Source organism: Eschrichtius robustus, chromosome 4 (assembly GCF_028021215.1).
Source record: "Eschrichtius robustus isolate mEscRob2 chromosome 4, mEscRob2.pri, whole genome shotgun sequence".
Taxonomy (NCBI): domain Eukaryota; kingdom Metazoa; phylum Chordata; class Mammalia; order Artiodactyla; family Eschrichtiidae; genus Eschrichtius; species Eschrichtius robustus.
The window spans coordinates 80,069,773-80,087,860 of record NC_090827.1 but is presented as its reverse complement, the minus strand read 5'-3'; the positions used below and the strand labels follow the sequence as shown (position 1 = coordinate 80,087,860).

Below are 18,088 nucleotides of genomic sequence, written 5' to 3'. Positions count from 1 at the left end.
GCAAGTGATAGAAACCTAATTTGAATTACAAAGAGGGAATGTATTGTCATGAAACCAATCCCCTGGAAGGGAAGGGATCTGCCAGGCTTCAGAAGCAATTGGAACCAGGGACTAGATAGCCATCAAGACAAGGTCACTGCACGGGCTATGTCTGGAGAGCTCTTCCCTCCCACTTAGTTTATCTGCTACTCGTTATTCATGTGTCCAGTCACTTCCTCAGGAAAGCCTCCCCTCCCCTGACTCAGCTCCCTGACTGAATCTCACCCAGACACCTGGCTGGTCTATTCAAGCCTTTGGGGCAAATTAGAAAAAGGTGACCCTTTTGCATGGACAGCGCCAGGGTGTGAAGAATAGGGTCCCCCTTCCTCTGGGCACATACAGCTTCACACCAGGCCTCATGGCTTGGTGAGAAGACTCTAGATGGGATTTCAGCCCACTTGTCCCCTTGGCTGTGCTGCTTTGCGCAAGTGTACACACTGGCTTATCAGCTGTGGACCCTGCAGTTCTCAGCTAGCCTGACTGGCTCTTGGAGACCCTAATCTTTCTGTTGAGCCTCTCCTCAGAGCCTGTGCCCATCTTCAGTGAGGGACCACACAGTGGCAGGCGAGAGACTGAATTTGCATTGTCGAAGAGAGAAGTTGGAAAACCACAGAAATAAAGAGATGCGGTGCTCACAAAAAAACCCTGTAGTCTATTGTATATTCTCAGAAGACTACCTTTTCTCACTACTTGTCAAAATAGGAGTTTTACTTTGCTTGCCTGATTATTTAAGGAATGTCTCCCCTGCAAACTTGTAAGCCCCACAAGGACAGCAGTTGGGCCTGTTTTTGCCCAACATGTTATTCCTAGGGCCCAGCAGTGTCTGGCACGTGGTAAGCCCTTAATAAATACTGTTTGTTTCATGAATAAATGAATGAGCAAACAAATGAGTGTGTGTTTATTCCTCTGAGACTGGCTTTTTTAATGAGGGGGGAGCCATGCTTGAGGGCAGCTTATAAGCCCACAGACAGAGAAGGCTGCTTCTTCTTAATTCTGATTTTTAAAATTCCAGGGAAGGATGCTCACTGGCCCATTTGAGATCACATGTCCACTGGGAGTGGGAGGCACCCTGACTGGCAATTCCTATCAAAGCTCTTTTTGGTGAATGGTAGGGTGAGCAGTACCCCAAAAGTAGAGGAGACTCTTGCTGGCGAAAGAGGAGAAGGCTGGGCAGAAACAACTCTGATGGCCCCCATACTGCCATTGACTTGCCATGGGCTGGTCACTTCTGTCTTTGTTTCCTCACCTGTGAAATGAGGGAATGAGCTGAGCTCATCTCTGAGATCATCCAGCCCAATGTTCTGTTCGTTTTGTTCTGCTTCTGGTTTTGGTTCTGTTTCCTCCTGCCAAATTCTGTTCTAGTGCTGCACGTGTTAAGTGGAAAAAAACATGACTGTGGGCAGCCTCAGTCAAGGCAGGCTTAATGGAGGTGAGCTTTACGCTGAGTGGGAAGGGCAGGGGAGTTGTATATGGAGAGAGAGGGAGGAGGGGAGGCTTTTCAGGGTGAGAGGCTGGCTGGGAGAAGTCTGTTAGGGATTGGTGTTGAGCCATTTGTTTGCTAAAGTCTTTTTTTTTTTTAAGAGTAAATATCTTTGTAAGGGGTACCATGTTAACTCAGCTATATTTTCTCCTGAATTAGCTTATCCAAGAACAGCAAGCCAGTCATCCACAAGGATCTGAGGGAATGAGACATTGGACAGGTAAGTTTTGATCATCAAAATAGGTCCTGAGTACAAGCATTTCTCACGTGTATGAATTAGGCTGATCACCGTGGGGTCGATGTATACAGTTGACCCTTGAACAACACGGTTTGAACTACACGGGTCCATTTTTATGTGTTTTCAATAGATATACAAAAATATACATGTAGAATATTGTATGCAAGACTTGTATTGAAGTGACAGCCTATCCTTACATAGGCACGAGGTGAGTGATAGTTAGTATAAAATTCATAATGTGTTAGTTTTCTTACTGTTTTATAACTCTGCTCTCAAAGAATTACATTACTATACAGTGTGCTTCTCTCTCTCATAATTGGAGACACTACGTATCAGCCTATCATCACAGGTAAGTGGTTTTTAAAAAACATATAACAATGTTTCCAGCACTGTGCTATGAATATGACACTAAATGCCATAAAAATTTTATAATGATTCATTCATTAGTGTATAGGCTAGGCTACTGGGAAGCCATCGTATCAATTACACTAGGCTACCATAAAGCAATCATAACGCTGCTTCTTCATTATCAGTGCATGAATCGTTATACCTGTGAATATATACAAACTTCTTTTTCACATTATCTCTTCATTTTTGATGCCTCGTGTTAGTAATACACATAACATCTACAGTGTTTTGTATTATATGACAATATTGATGTAGGTGCTGACAGACGACTCGTAAACAGATGGTGTAAACTTACAGTATAGATAAATACAGTACTGTAAATGTATTTTCTCGTCCTTATGATTTTCTAAATAACATTTTCTTTTCTCTAGCTTACTTTATTGTAAGAATACAGTATATATTACATATAATGTGCAATATATGTTAGCCAACTGTTTATCAGTAAGGCTTCCAGTCAACAGTAGGCTATTAGCAATTAAGTTTTGGGGGAGTCAAAAGTTATATGCAAATTTTTGGTGCCCCGACCCGACCCCACCCCCAGTAGTTCAAAGGATAACTGTACTTTGTATGTGTGCTGGTTGGGGGTGGAAGATAGCTTTGCTCCAATAGTGGGGGAGGAGACTCAGGGGGGCAGGAAGGAAAGAAGTGTCTCCCTTTCATGAAGCTTAAAATGCATGAGGCTCTTACATACACAACTAGCCCTAAACCCTTCCCGTGATCATTAAGTACAATAACCTCTCGGTTATTGAGAGGTCTCGGCCTGTCTGTTCCCCTTCTAGTTTTTCAAGCAACCCCTCTGGTTTTCCTTAAGGATGCTGTCTAAGCTCACTTCAATCTTTGTCAATCTTGTTCCTACTGGGGAACAGTGAGGTTTGCCTTCACTCCCTAAGGATGGGCCTTGTCCTGAAAGTGGGAGCAGTCTGTCCAAGAGGGCCATCCACCAGGCACCACAATGGAAGCTCTGGGAACCTGGGAGCGGGGCTGCAAGAGGGAGAGAAGGCTTCCAAGGGGATATGGCAAGAGGGGGACAAGTGGCAGAGTTTGGAGCTGGGTTCAGTGGCAGTCCTATAACAACACTCTGCTACTTTGGGCCCTGCTCTCACACACCCCAGCACATAGTCCTGTTGCCACGCCCTTGGATCTGTTTCACAAGTAAGAGAATAAAATTCCATACCCTGGAACTGGGGAAACTGTGTTTCATGTTACCACTAATGATGGACAGAGAGAACACAGGACATTGCCTGGACCCCTAGAACTAGGCAAGGTGTGACTGCCTACTGATACTAGAAAAATCGGTCCAGCTTCCACATCAGAGGCCCTGGAGTGTGTGTTGGGGGAGGCGAATGGGTGGGTAGGCAGCCCTCTGTAAAATGCCCTACAAAGATGCAATATAGCAGTGACTGAAAATACAGATCCGCAGCCAGTCTGCGCGGGTTTAATTCTCCTGGTTCTGCCACTCACTAGCCGTAAGACGTTGGGCAAGTTACTTTACCTACCTGTGCCTCTGTCCCCTCATCTGTAAAATGAGTTTAACACAAGTTTCTACCTTGTGGCATTGTTGGGAGGGTTAAATGAGTTCATACAGGTGCTAGAACAGTACCTGGTGCCACGTGAGTGGTACTTGAGTGTTTGCCAATATTTATAGTCCCCCAAAATTGTCTGTGGGTTTGAAATGTTTCCCAAAGCTGAAGTTATAAACTTTGAACGGAGGTTTAAAACAGGCTAAGGTTGTGGTGATGGAGCTTGGAAGCCAGAAAAAGTGGTTGTGAGGATGGAGGGATGGAGAATAAAACGGAAGCCGTTGTAAGGGCTCGAGGCTGGACTTTCAGGGTAAACCCACCAGACTGTGCGGGGCGGGGGGCAGGGTGGCTGGGAGGCCTAGAGCTCAGCAGGAGCTGATGAGGGCCTGGGGTCCGGGAGGAGGGGAAGAAACAAAGGAGAGACAAGGCACTGGGCGATTGTGGGCAGGGTAGGGCCCAGGGTCTGGGTGTGGCTGGCTGCAGAAAGAGCAGGGGTTTTTTGTTTTAATTATTTATTTAATTTTTGGCTGCGCTGGGTCTTTGTTGCTGCACGTGGGCTTTTCTCTGGTTGCGGCGAGCAGGGGCTACTCTTCATTGTGGTGCACAGTCTTCTCATTGCGGTGGCTTCTCTTGTTGGGAGCACGGGCTCTAGGCGCGAGGGCTTCAGTAGTTGTGGCACGTGGGCTTGGTAGTTGTGGCTCGCGGGCTCTAGAGCGCAGGCTCAGTAGTTGTGGTGCCCTGCCCGGGCTTAGTTGCAACGTGGCATGTGGGATGTTCCCAGACCAGGGCTCGAACCCATGTCTCCTGCATTGGCAGGCGGATTCTCAACCACTGCGCCACCAGGGAAGCCCCAGAAAGAGCAGTTTTGACTGCAACCAGTTTGGAACTGGAGGTGAGCAAAATCTGGAAAGAAAGGAAGTTTATTTTTGGCATCTCCTCTCCAGAGAATACCGCTCCTCTTTTGCTCTATGTCTGATACCTCCACACTGCCTTGAAAGTGCTGCCCTCCAGAGCCAAGCCTCCCCCATCCCCACCTGAAACTGCTCACCTCCCCCTCCACTCCCCTCACAAACCTCCCATTATTTGAGCGCAGGCTCCCAAGTCAGCCTGCCTCGAGGAAAGCTAACAGAGCGGAACTCGTCTCTCACTAAAAAAATTACTGATAGCCACGGACTAGTCCCTAAGGTGCCTTGATTTTAAAAAGTTCAAACTCGTAAACTAAAACGAATTTCTAATCTAGGAATTCTTAATTTAGGGGGTGATAGGGTGGGCGTTGGTAGGTTTCTGGCCTTTGACAGACAGTCATCATTTTCAATGAATCTTAAAGGGAGTCTGTGAGTCCCCAAATGTTAAGGGCATTTGCTTTGACCTATTTTGGCTGAGGCAGCGGAACAAAGTAAAACGTAAGCATTCAGCTTAGTTGGAAGAAAACAGTTTTCAATTGTGTAATGTCTCCAGATTCTTTTCTGTTTCTGTTTTGGAACCATAGATGTTTTCCTTAAATGCTTGGATTCACTGCTTTCCTCCCACCAACGTGGCTCCTGTGGTAGCTTCAACTGGGGTTCAGGTGCGACTGCTGGGAGGTATGGGGTAGCTGAGGCAGATGTAACGAGGTTGTAGGGGCCTGGAATCGGCTTAGTAGGATGTTTTCAACATCCTACATCATCTTCCCTTCTAAAACAGGAAGTTCATACTTCCACAGCATGCTGTCATCACCAAGGAAGTGGGCATATATTTCCACAGCGCGCGTGCTCCTCTTCCCTCCCCCATTTCCTATTGCTGTCTGTCGCTCCACCCACTCTCCCAGACTGCTTCCCTTTGCCATAATGAGATGCTTGGCAGCCACGACGTCCGGAGATGGATGGGGCCTCCTGTACTGCCCTGAGACGGATGTTAAAGATACTGTATTCATGGAAGCAGGCTAGAAAAGGCGAGGAGGAATGAAGAGCCTCGTTTCAACAACACACAGGAGCCGATGCTGGAGTAAAATGGTTTTTCCTTCTGTCTATGCCTTGCTAGCTGGGGTAACTGAAGCAATGCTGTACTTATGAAAGTCACTCTAAAGGTCATGGATTGTTTAGATTCTATTGGAAAATTATACCTTCTGAGATTGAATTTAATGCGACATCACTAGGACTTGATTAGCTCAATGCGGTTGAGGTGGAAACACCCAATTCAGAGAAGAACATGTGGTGATGAATGAATACACTTTAATTCAAATATTCTGTTAAATCCCTAGACAGGTGTGATTTCCATAAAATAAAAGGCCCTGGATAAAAAAGAAAGGTGTCGGTTTAGGCATCTTATAGTTGTGCTGGAGAAAAGATTAGTTAAAAAAAAAAAAAGGCTTATTAATGCTACCCTAATAGTCATGTGTCAAGAAATCTTGAAGGTTAGAAATAGTTTCAAAAATAAATGAAATTTTCTCTACATCTAGGATAGGCAAAAAAAAAAAAAAAAAAAAATCATTGCTAAATGAAATTGAAATTGAAACACTGATGTCAAATCTCAGTGTAATTGAAAAATTCTTTCAATTTTTCAAATTCTCTTTCTGAGAGATCCCTAAGATGGCTGCTTCATAAAGGAAGAAACTAGGATCTTCTAGATATTTAAACATACAGACTCATTTTTACCCGAAATAGTCCCAAGCATAAAAATTAGCCTATTGCATCTCACAAGATTGCATTAGGTTCACACAGAAATATGTGATGCCATCACATAATTGGTGCTCAAGCAGTCATTCCTGCTCCCCTCCTACTTTTATAAATGCATTTATATATTTTATCTTATTTATCCCTTGAAGGTATTATTCCCATTTTTTTATAGATGAAGGAACTGAGGCCCAGACAAGTTTAATGCCGGTTCAAGGGTTTAAGTGTAGGTAGGGCTTGAGTCTTAATTCAGGCTGGCCCAAGGGTAATACTTAAAGACATTTTGCCTTTGTCTCTAGTATAGCAGATTTAAAATCTTTTATACCAGTAACTGTGGCTTTCAGGGGAATGTAGTATTACATCAAAGTACAAGGAAGAGAAATTATTCATTATGGGAACACAATATGTGTCTCTATTCAGGTAGAATCCCCTGTCATTTATTACGATCTGTTTACTCGTTTGGGGTACCATCTTTCTATAGTCGCAGGAATTTCTTATATCCATTTGAACTTCCAGTATCAATCAATTTTCATTAAGCAAGTTTTTAAAGAGTTTGAATGGCGGGCATTGATATTGGGTACTCATTTTTTTTCTTTACTGTATAAAGTCTCACATGTCGGTTCTAAACTAGACTAATTTCACACTGGTGGCATGTCCTAGTGAAGGACGCTCTTGTATGCTAATTCAATGTTCACCGTAAACTCTAGAAGGGAGGAAAGAAGCCCAGCTAATAGAACATAGTGACTGCGGAGTCAGGGACTAGCTCAGAGGAAAAGACAGATTTGGGATGACAAGCTGGCTGTGAGGGGGAAGAGTATATTCCAGAATGTGCTGAGTCCCGGAGAGTGTCACACCGACCACAGCAGCTATCATTTACTGAGCATTACTACGTGCCAGGTACTTTTAAGAGCTTTACTTGTATTTACTCATTCATTTAATCCTCACAACATTCCTATGAAGTAGGTCCTACTATTTTCACTATTTTGTTGATGAGGATCCAATACGATTTTAATCCAGGCCATCTGGCTCCAGAAAGCCTAAATTCTGCTTCAGAAAAAAATGGCATAAGTGCTCGAAGGCTAAAAAATGTCCAGTGTAGAGGTGGTTCCAGAAAGTTCCATCTATTAAGGTTTTTTTATACTGGGACACACGTTATAGCCCCAGTGGAGGCAGATGAAAAAAATGGAAGTTTCTTGAATGTGCATTATAAGCCCACATGACAGAAGCATATCAATTTTACGAAGTAACCAGTAGTGACCGTTACTTGTTTGTGTTTAATAGTCAGTGTTCTGACCTCTAGTGTAAGAGCAGAGATTGTCCTTTTTGGTAACAATGAGGAAAATGTCTACTTCTATGCTTTTTCCTTTAACCTGATAATTGGGACCTGACTATATGCAGGTGTTGAGAAATGAAACCAACATTTTTATTACCCTAGTAGCATCTGGCAAGTAGCTATTTGCAAAACTGTTCTACGTATATATGTGAAAAGCAACATATGTTATAGTGACATACGTAATTAAATTAAGAGCTGAAACTGGTTCCCAATAACACAGGCCTTAATGGTTAAAAGGTTAATTCCAGTAGGCTGAAGAGGCTGACCCCTCTCACTGATATATATTTATTACATTTAGTAGGACCTCATTAGATACTCTGGATAAATAACCTCAATAATAATATACCATGAAGTAGACAGCTGCTTCTGAAATAAGATCAAAAGGATAAAATAGATAAGAAAGGTGTAGTAACCTGGAAATAATCTTTCTGACTCATATTTTTCATAATATATATCTACAAAGGCAGCTTGAGTGGCTAGATATTCAACTCCAGAAAAAGGTCAGGTTTCACACACTATCTTTTAAAAGCACATTCATATCCATATTATTATATCCTTATAAATAAATCTCTCACATATGTAGGGCATATATTAACCTGATTACGAAGAGTGAGAACTGAAGCCCAGCAAGAGAACACTATAACACAGGGAGTTTGGCTACTTAGCGGCACTATTACTTACTAGCTGAGTGGCAAGTTATTGAAGTTCTCTAAGCCTCAGTTAACTTATCTGTAATTTGAGGATAATATCAGTACTCCATTGGGGGTGTTGTGAAGTTAGGTGGAATAATTAACAAGCAAAGCACTGTAAGAGTAGAGCTTATCACACCGGAAACACTAAAAAAAGCCATCATCCTTTGGGTCAGCAAATTGTCAGTTGGTTATGAGTTTGGAGAAATAAACCATCCTGATCTCTATGGATATATTTACTCCTCCCCCCACCCCTCATATCCTGGAAACCCACTTAGCTGGACTTTTTGTAACTAGTGGAGTTCTACACACTCTCTCACTGTAATCTGAGGCTGAATTAATTCCTACCTGCAGTTTGTTTTCTCATTCTCTTCAAATCTCCACGGGGCACATTTATCTATTTGTCTGAGCAGGCCCAACTTTATTTCAGTCTTAAGGACTATGCCATTCTCCATTCTGTAACCCCAACCCTAATACATGCAGGAAAAGCAAGCTATAATGGAATTTGTGGAATTTGGGGAAAAGTTCTAAAATGTTATTAAAGAGCACTGCTATTCTTTCTCACTAGACTCTTCCATATCAAATTTCAATCTAGGCTTAAGGTATTTAAACATATATGATTAAAATTAATGTTGGGCAACAAATAATATGGAAAGATTCCAATTAAATTAGGTATCAGTTGACACAGAGTAACTTGCTTTAATATTACCTTAAAGCAGCAACTGGGTGAAGCAAAATGGCATAGAGACTGCATTCCCAAATATCTCTACCCACCACAGTCCCAAGACAATTATTAACTTTTTTCTCCAAGGATATGAATATAAATGCACAGAAGCATAACATTATTATCTCAGTAGACATCCCCACAGGGATTGAGTGATTTGGGAATGCTACCAATGAGAAAAAATAGAAATGTATTATATATTAAAAAAATTCCGTACTGAACTTCATAAAAAAGAAGGCAATATTCCAGCTCTGAAGTACAGAATTTGAAGTAGATTGATATAATAACTTTCAAATGGAAAGGGAGAGTTGTCTACCCACCTTTGGAATTTGAAGCCTTGCTAATTGGACAGTGCAGTGCAGGGGAAAGACCTGGTCTAGGAGTTGGGATACTTGAGTTTAATTAATGCTTTGCTATAAACTAGCTGAGTGACTTCGACTACATGTTTAGCTCTTTTGGACCTCAAGTTTCATATTCCTAAAATGAGGAAGTTGGATTTGATAATCTCCAAAGCTCCTTTGAGATCTAAAATTACACCTTACAGTCAACATTCAGTTCACTTTGAGGAAGAGTTAACTAGTGCCTACTATTTGAAAGCACTGTACTAGGTGCTAGGGACATAAAGATAAATACAACAAGCTTCCTACCCTCAAAGGTTTATAATCTTATAGATTATTAAAATGACAGGGTAATATTTGCAGAATATTATGCAGTCATTTAATTATACCTGTTTTATTACTCATAACACATGTGGGGCAGGGAGGCTTAGCAGACTATGAGCTTTGCCTCTCAATCCTCAGGCTATAGCCGACTCACTAGAAAGATCTGAGTAAATTACTTTCTACATCGGTTTTTTTTCTTTGAAAATAATCATACTGACCCTGAAAGTGATGCTGGAAAATAACAAAGGTTGTATATTCTATAAATTTTTATGGACCGCATGTGCCAGAGGAGTGTTGGGTGCTGGGGCAAAACAGCTGGCAGGTACCTCCTGTAGATTAACCATTATATACATTATTATACAGTTTGCTGCAAATAAATCAATATAGCAAATGACTACCTAAAATTAATTGTGGCCTTATTTTAATTTAGAGGTCTCAAGAAACAAGTCCATTTCTGTGCAAAATAATGTGTCTCAGCCCTTGAAGTACCATGATAAGCAGTAAAATGCCATACAAATATTACATATACAAAATATTATAAACTTGTATAAACTATAAATGTTTCCTAGATGTAGAATAGGTTGAAAACACAAATGGGGTAAAGAATGCAGGAGCAGTTTTTCTGCTCAGACTAAGGACAGACATGCTGACAATTAGATCTGCCCCAAAAGATCTAATTTTTTTTTCAAAAGTAAGGGGTGGTGGGGGGAATCAGTGGGCCTCTCTTTTATTTGGCGACAAGCAAGTGCAAGAAAGTTCATCTGTAATTTGTTCAGTTATCTATCTTTTGCACATCTGCGTTCTGGCCGGAAGGGACTTTGAGGTTTTTCTGCAGCACATGAGCATCAGCGGGCTCTATCCTCTTATAGTAGTTCTTCTTCGTCTCAATAATCTCAAAGCCAAACTTTCTGTAGAAGTCAATTGCAGACTCATTGCTGATCTGGACATGCAGATAGATGTTGTCAAAAGTGCCATCTTTTTCATCTTTTTCATCATCTTTCCAAGATGTTTAAGACATGATTTGACATTTTAGTTCCTATTCCTAGCCTTAGGTATGGTGCCAGACATCCTAGTGTCGTGATGTAAAGTCTCTTCTGATTCTGTGAATGAGCCACCCTACAGCATACTGCACCTACTGCAGTATCATTGATATAGGCAAGTATTTCAGAGTCCAGAGGTACCTACCCACCTCTGCAGGGCCCAGCTGATGCTCTGTCAGGTTAAAGGTCACCAATGATGAAATGAGATTTTTGTCTTGTCTGAACTGAACCTGAAGTGGATAAATCAGGTTCAATTCTGAGAATCTATGATTAGATGAAGTGATCCGTAAGTGTTTGAATGACAGAAACATGATAGATATAAAATTATAAGGATGTAACTTATTAATGAGACATTAGGGATTAAGAGGGATGGAGTATATTACAAGGGGAGTGGTGTGGGACGGAGGAACTGGTTTCATCTTGTTCCTTCAAATATGTTGCTTTTAGCCGTAATATTTATGCCCTGATTTGAAACTTAAATTTCAGAACCCTGAAACTCAAAAGCCTTGGCTGTATAAGTCTAAAACAAAAACGACTGTTTTGTTACCGGTCGTTCTTAGTGTCATCCATCCTCTGAGGCAGGAGGGTGGATTGGCTCCGCTGCAGGATGGCGCAGGGCTTCTGCATATAGAGAAGCGGTGTTTGTGTGTTGTGGCTGGGATAGGATGGGGGCAGTCCTCCGTTAATATCTCAAAATATCATTCCGCTACCATAATATGGTTGAGTGTGATGAGTTGGTTTGAAAGCCTTAAGAAAAACTGGTCGGAACTCATGAAAATGGTGCAAATTCTTGACTTATGAAACTCAAATGGTCAGAAGTCACCTAAATTAACGCCTTCCTCTGCCAAATAACAGCCAGTTTTGTTTTCTGGACAGTTTCTTGGCGTTACTGACGTATGCGCTTACGCTAATTGTCCTTTGAGGGCTGGTAACTTGGCCCCTGGACTCGCCGACATGCCAGACTGAGCCCGAAGCTCAGAGGGTGGCCCTGGGTTTCCTGCACGCGGTCTGGGGGGCGCACATTGTGTATCACCGACAATGCAGCATTCGAAGCCTTTAGAACAGCCCATTTGTCATGAAGGAGGAAGAAATGTGCTGTCTCTGGAAAAGAAGTGCATTTCGAAAACGAGGAGAAGACGGACTGTTGTACAAGAAAGAATTTGTTCCTCACCAGAGGGTTTGCTGGAAATGAAGACGCGGCGATGCTTTATCCAGTTTCTAGCTGTACGAAACGGCTAGCAAGATAAGTCCCAGTCCAAGTTCGGCGCGGACTGGGCTCCTGCAGAGAGCCGCTCGGAGGCGTGGAGACAAGCAGGAGACTCCGACGCGTCGCGCCAGGCGCGAGGGAAGAGCTGATTCCCCTACTCTGTGCAGCGGGATGCAAGCCGCCCCAACTGCTCTTCCCCTTCTCGGTTCTTCGGGAAACACTTCGCATGCTTTGTTTCAGACGCCGACCCGTCTTTCCCGGTTGGTCTACAGCTCCACCAATCCCGCCCGCCACAGGGCGGGGCTTCAGGGTCAAGGTGGACCAATTCCCCAGCCTCGCCCCTACACGCGCTTTCGGACCCCCGGGGCTGAGTGACAGTGGTCGGGGCCAACCTGCTCTCCCAGAACGTGGCCTCCGCCAGGGGCGTTAGGGAATGAGGCGTCGGGACCAATCGCATTGGACCTTGGGGGGCGGGGCCTCTGCCAGCTCCAGACCGGCGCTCTCCGCTCTCCTTTTGTCAAATGAGACATGAGGAGGGGCGGTCGCTCATTCAAGGTTCAGCCAGTGGAGGAGGAGAGGTGGGCGGGCCGGGAGTGCCTGGCGGCGGGTCCTCAGCTCCCAGCCGAGGTGCGGCGAGCCGGTGGGGGGACCGCGAGGCGAGCGCGGGAGCCTGGGCGGCGATCGCGGTGTGAGCTACCCGAAAATGCACTCGGATGCCGCCGCTGTCAGTGAGTAACAGAGAGCTAGCCGGCCGGGACCGGGCTGCTGCCAACACTCTCCGCTTATCTCCCACAGTCGCCGCTCTGCGCCTCCTGTCCCAAAACGCACCGGGAGCCCCTGCCCGGGAGCCACCCCTTCCCCTCCCGGGGCCGGGGCGGGCGGTGACGCTGCGGGCGGCGCGGGGCGGGGGCGAGCGTGGGGGGAAGGGGCCGGCCTGTCGGGGGAGGGCGGAGGTGAGGGGGGTGGGGACTGGCTGCATTTCAGTGTTGGGGGAAGGGGGGGGCGGGACGTGCGATGAAGGGCCGGGACCAGAGTGTCCCGGGTGAATGGAGGTGGAGGCGGCGGCGGGCGCTAGCGAGCAGGGCTGGGGGTTGGCACCGGCGGCGGGGGAGAGAGAGGGAGCGAGCGAGCGGGGCGCAGGGGTGAGGATTTCCTAGGGACCGAGCGGTGCGGGCGGCTCCGTGAGAAAGGCGGGTGAGTGCTAGGGGAGCGCGGGGGCGGGGACAATGGGAAGAAGGGCTGGATGGTGGGGGTGGGGGGGGAAACAATGGGGTGGGGGATTGGGGGCAGCGGCCGTGCGGGGCAAGAGGGCGGGCGAGGAGATGAGGGCTGATGTAATGGGAAAGCGAATGGTGGGAGGGATTGAGGTGTGATGGGATAGTTGGGGAGTCCGGCGGGCGGGAGGGCCTTAGGAAGCGTGGAGGGGTAACTGGGAGTGGTGAGAGGAAGCAGACGTCGGGGTAATAGGATGGAGCAGGTGTTGGGAAGATAGGGTAATTGGGAGTAGAGAGGAAGAAGGTGGGGAGGGTTTGGGGTGACTGGATGGAGGTAGGGGTAGAGGAGGTGCAGTGGGGGTGAAGAGCTGGTTGGGAGGGAAGGGAGGTTGGGAGGGGCCGGGGCAGGGGTAAAACTGTCTTGTCCAGATTCGGTCCGCGTGGGGCTGGGGGGTAAGGTGTCAGACTACGCGTTTGGGGGAGGTGTATCCTCCCCCGGATTAGGGCCGGGTTCCTTGAGGGGGAGCTCTGAGGTTTGGGGTGCTTAGAGAGGAGGGGGCGGGGCTGAGGTGGAGGGGGCGGGGGAGGTGCCCAGAGGTTGGCGCTGGCCGCGGTTTCCCCCGAGCGGCGGGAAGCGAGGTCAGCGCTGGCGCGGGCTCTGGCTGCGGGAGTGGGAGGTGGGGCAGGGGAGCGGGCTGCGGGTTTGCCGTGGCGGGAGCCGGAGGGGTCGGGCCCTGGAGGCCAGGAGCGTGGGGCGGAGGGTGGTCCCTGGCGGTCCGTGGATTTGGCAGTCTGTGACGCAGTTGTCTAATTTCTGGTCGTCAGGTGTGGAGGCTGGTGGCTCGGGACCCGCTTCCCTGACGGGAGGGCCGGACCACAGGCCCCGCGCAGCGCCCGCGGGGCGCGACCTCTCCCAGCCTTGCGGAGAAGGCGTTTTAGGGGTTTCCTTTAGGGTCTGGCTCCAGTCGCCGGGTGTGAGGGGAAAGGCAGTCCCGCGGAGAGGGGAAAAGCAGTCCTGCGGAATTCTGGGACTTGTAGTCCGGGCCGCGGTTGGGTTGGATGCACGTGGGTAACTGTGGAAACGAGTCCCAGAATGCAGCGCGCCCCTCGGAGCTTCCCAGCTCTGCCAACTCGTGCTTTATTCCCCGCGGACCCGAGCGCGCTCTAGGGCGGTGCTCCTGTCCCCTGGGCCCTTCTCCCTGTGTCAGCGGCTGGGGGAGAACCAAGCCAGACGCAGTCCTTTCGTACTTAGGGTCTTGATCCCCGAGTTGATTGTTTCCCTCTGCGTTTGGTGGCCTTACTTGTAGAATAAATGCTTGGTTTTGAACCATCTAGTACATAGGTTGTGAAAGAACATTCAAGATGCAACACAATCTAAAGCAGCGCTTAGGGTGGTGTATATTTGTGGCATCCAGTGTATATAAACACTAGGTTAAAATGTTCCGTCTTAGACAAATCTGGGAATGCAATGGAGACACATGTAAACCTTGTGAAGGTAGTATAAATTATGTGTTTGTAGTTCTTGGGCTGTTTAGATTGCCAAAGGATAAGGGAACTTTTGGAAAAAAGATGGTCTTGAAATGAATTGACTGTTGGAGGCGGCTTAATGGAATTGAGGGTGGACGTGGTCCCGTTCATTTAAGCCAGCTTGAAAATGTGAAGATGAGCGAAGGGAATATTTGATGTCTTCAGTTTTCAAAGAAGCATGGGAAGCAAATGAGACTAGAGGAAGGTAAACTCAGTGCAGGACCTTAAGAGGTTTCCATGTTTTTTCGTTTCTGTTCTTTAATATCAGAAACCATGCATTTAGACTGTAGACTCTCCAAACATCACATCCTTTGCCAGTTTTCTTTACCATTTATATGCGATGACTCCAAAACCTGTAATGATTAACTCAGAGATGACAGAGTATTTTTATGTGTTATATAGGGTATTTTGAAACTGTTGGTAGCATGGTCACTAGAAGAGTATTATGATGACCCTAATGATAAAAATTTTACCAAGAAGTCCAAAGATTTGGAAACTGTCTGGTATGGTTACAAATAAACTGAACTTGAGTACTTGTGTGATTTTATCAGGAAAAGATTTATATCTATTTTATATTTTACTTAAGCTTATGGTGAAATACCTAGGAAATCCTTTGTAATATGTAACATGGTCATGTTTGTTTGTTTTAATGTGCATGTATCACTGGAATTTGCTCTTGTAAAGGGTGAAGTGTATGAGGTTGAAAACAAGAACTGTACAAGATGGTGTTTTTAAAGAGAATATTAGGCTAGTCATTTTTTTCCCTTTTCTTTTTTTTCAATTTCATCCCAAAGGGCAGGTGCCCTATACACACACATGACACTCCCTCTCCCCCAGCCCCCAAAACCTGGGTTCCTGTACATAATCACCTTCTACTTTCTGCTCTGGTTTTTAGGTTCCTCTTTGATTTTTGGCCTTTGGGGAGGTTCTGTGTTTTCTTATGAACAAAATTTTTTGACTGTTTTAAACAGATGGTTCCAACTTAATGATGGTTCGACTTTACAATGGTGCTAAAGCAATATGCATTTGATAAAAGCTGTACCTCGAATTTTGGATTTTGATCTTTTCCCAGACTGGTGATGTATGATACTCTCTTGATGCTGGGCAGCAAGCGGCATCCAGTCAGACACAGCAGCTCCCAGTCAGACACAATACGCTTATTACCATTTTGTACCCAGACAGCCCTCCTGTTTTTCACTTTCAATACAGTTTTCAATAAATTACCTGAGGTATTCAACATTTTATTATAAAATAGGCTTTGAGTGAGATGATTTTACCCAAGTATATGCTAAGGTAATAAGAGTTCTGATCATGTTTAAGATAGGGTAGGCTAAGCGGTTATCTGTAGGTTAGGCATATTAAATGCATTTTCGACCTAGGATATTTTCAATTTGCAGTGGTCTTAACTCAGGGTAAGTGGAGGAGGATCTGTACTGGTAAGGATTTTCAGGTTATCTTGTCAATAACGTTGCCAGGAAAGAAAGCCCCTCATTTTCTCCACTTCAGAGGATTTCTGTACTTTTACTCTTTCCTTCCTCAGTTCTTACCTCCAAGAATTACCCCTATTAACACTTGATCACATTTTTTTCAAATGTTATTTATCATTATATCCTTTTCTCTTTTCATCTTTAACTGCTCCCAGAAGCTCTTATTAGCTTATTGCTTGCTTCCTGACAATAATATATGCTTGCATTTTTCTCATCTTGATAATAACAGTCTTGCTTAGTCAGCAGTGTAAAAATCATGGTTTCAGAAACTGACCTCATGATGACTTTTGTTGTATCAGTTAGGATGCCTCTGGCAAATAACAATACTCAATCAAAAATGGCTTAAGTAGTAGAACTTATTATTGTTAGCAAGAAGTTTAGCGATAGATGGTTCTAAGGCTGGTGCAGAGTCCTAAGGATGTCTTAAGAATCTAGGCTCTTTGTATACTTTTTTCCTTTCTTCTTAGTATTTGGTTTATCAAGAGCCTCAGGCTCATTGCCTCATGTTTGCAATATGGTTGCTGCAGCACCAGACATCATGCCTATGTAAGAAAAGGAGGGAAGGAACATACTTCCTTACAGTTCCCTCCTAACAGAGTGGAGTTTTTTTCTCACCTTGGCGACTTCCCCTTTAGTCTCACTGGGTAGAATTGACCTCCTGCCACTGCTAGTTGTGAGGGAGGTGGAGAAAGTGAAAGTCTGGCATTTTCAGCTTCTCTTGTGGGATGTGGACTTTGCTAGGGTGGAAGAAGGGTGAGGAGAGTGCTCTGGGTTGGTAGCCTGCAGTTATTTCCCTGAATCAGCTACTTTGTCCAATTGTCTCTGGCTTGGACTCAGTTTTTTTTTATCTGTTGATTTATTTTCTGTTTCATTCTAAAATAGAGGTGACTTACTAAATATAGATAAAATTCTGTCGAGAGAAAGAAAATATAGATTTACAGGCTACACATAAATGCTTGCCATATGTTAGAAATGGGCCATATATTTGGCTCTGAGCTTCCTAGTAGCCAAAATAAAGAGGAAAACAAGACCAATTAATTTTATTCATTTGGTTAATGAAACTGCAGTTCATTTAATAACCCAAGCTGGAAGCTTAGACATTCCTCATCCTCTCTTTCCCTGGTCAGTAGCGAGAGAGAGGCTGTATCTCTTCCCATGCCTGTCCTTTCTTTTCCATACCTATTGCCATCGTCCTAGGTCTGATCCATTCTTTCTTATATTGTAATAACCAGTAATCCTTTTGCCAGGCTCAGCCTCCTTTTTATCCTCTCCATCACCAGTTGCATATCTTTGTCCTTATGATCCCCCTACCCCAAAACCTCGGAGTCTCCTAGTTGCTTACTGAAATAGACTCCTCAGAAGCTGGGGTTGAACCTGTTCTGTAGTTTAAGCTCAGTTTTGAATTCCCCCAGCACTGCTCCCTCCCCACTGCCTTCAGTGCTACTTCTGTGGAAGTTCTGTGTTCCTTGTTCCCTCTCTCGAAGGCTCTCTCCTTCCATTGAATCTCCAAAGACTGTTTACTTCTATTCTCAGTTTTATCTTATTTAACAGTAGCTGCTTGTTTACTTATTTGTCCCCCCCCCCCAATTAGATGATAAGCCCCCTGAGATCTGGGACTGTGTCTTACTTAGTCACCACTTTATGGTCCAGCAGAATGCCTCGCTTAGGACCTCAAATATGTAATAAATTGAACTTAAATGGTCAACTCTTGAGCAGTTAGTGAATTATCTGGAAAATTTTAATGTTTCCTCCTGCTATCCTGCATGCTTCCGAGGTGTCTTTCATTGTCTTTAGATTTTTCTTCCAGGCATACAAACTTCCGCTTATTCATTCTATGCCCTCTTTTGACCAAGTTGTCCTATGCAAACC

At 44.9% G+C, this 18,088-nt stretch overlaps 1 protein-coding gene across 3 annotated transcripts in view; it reads left to right on the top strand.

Annotated features, from left to right (window-relative positions):
- The first annotated feature begins 12,588 nt into the window (after positions 1–12,588).
- Positions 12,589–18,088, top strand: part of DCUN1D4 (defective in cullin neddylation 1 domain containing 4) — a 68,314-nt gene continuing 62,814 nt past the window's right edge. For 2 of the 3 annotated variants that reach the window (XM_068542991.1, XM_068542990.1), the window contains exon 1: positions 12,589–12,719. In XM_068542991.1, the coding sequence (XP_068399092.1) occupies positions 12,695–12,719 (25 nt within the window). In that variant the 5' untranslated portion in view covers positions 12,589–12,694. Of the gene's footprint in view, positions 12,720–13,108; positions 13,186–18,088 lie in introns of those variants that run through there. The other variant, XM_068542992.1, reaches the window with a different exon arrangement.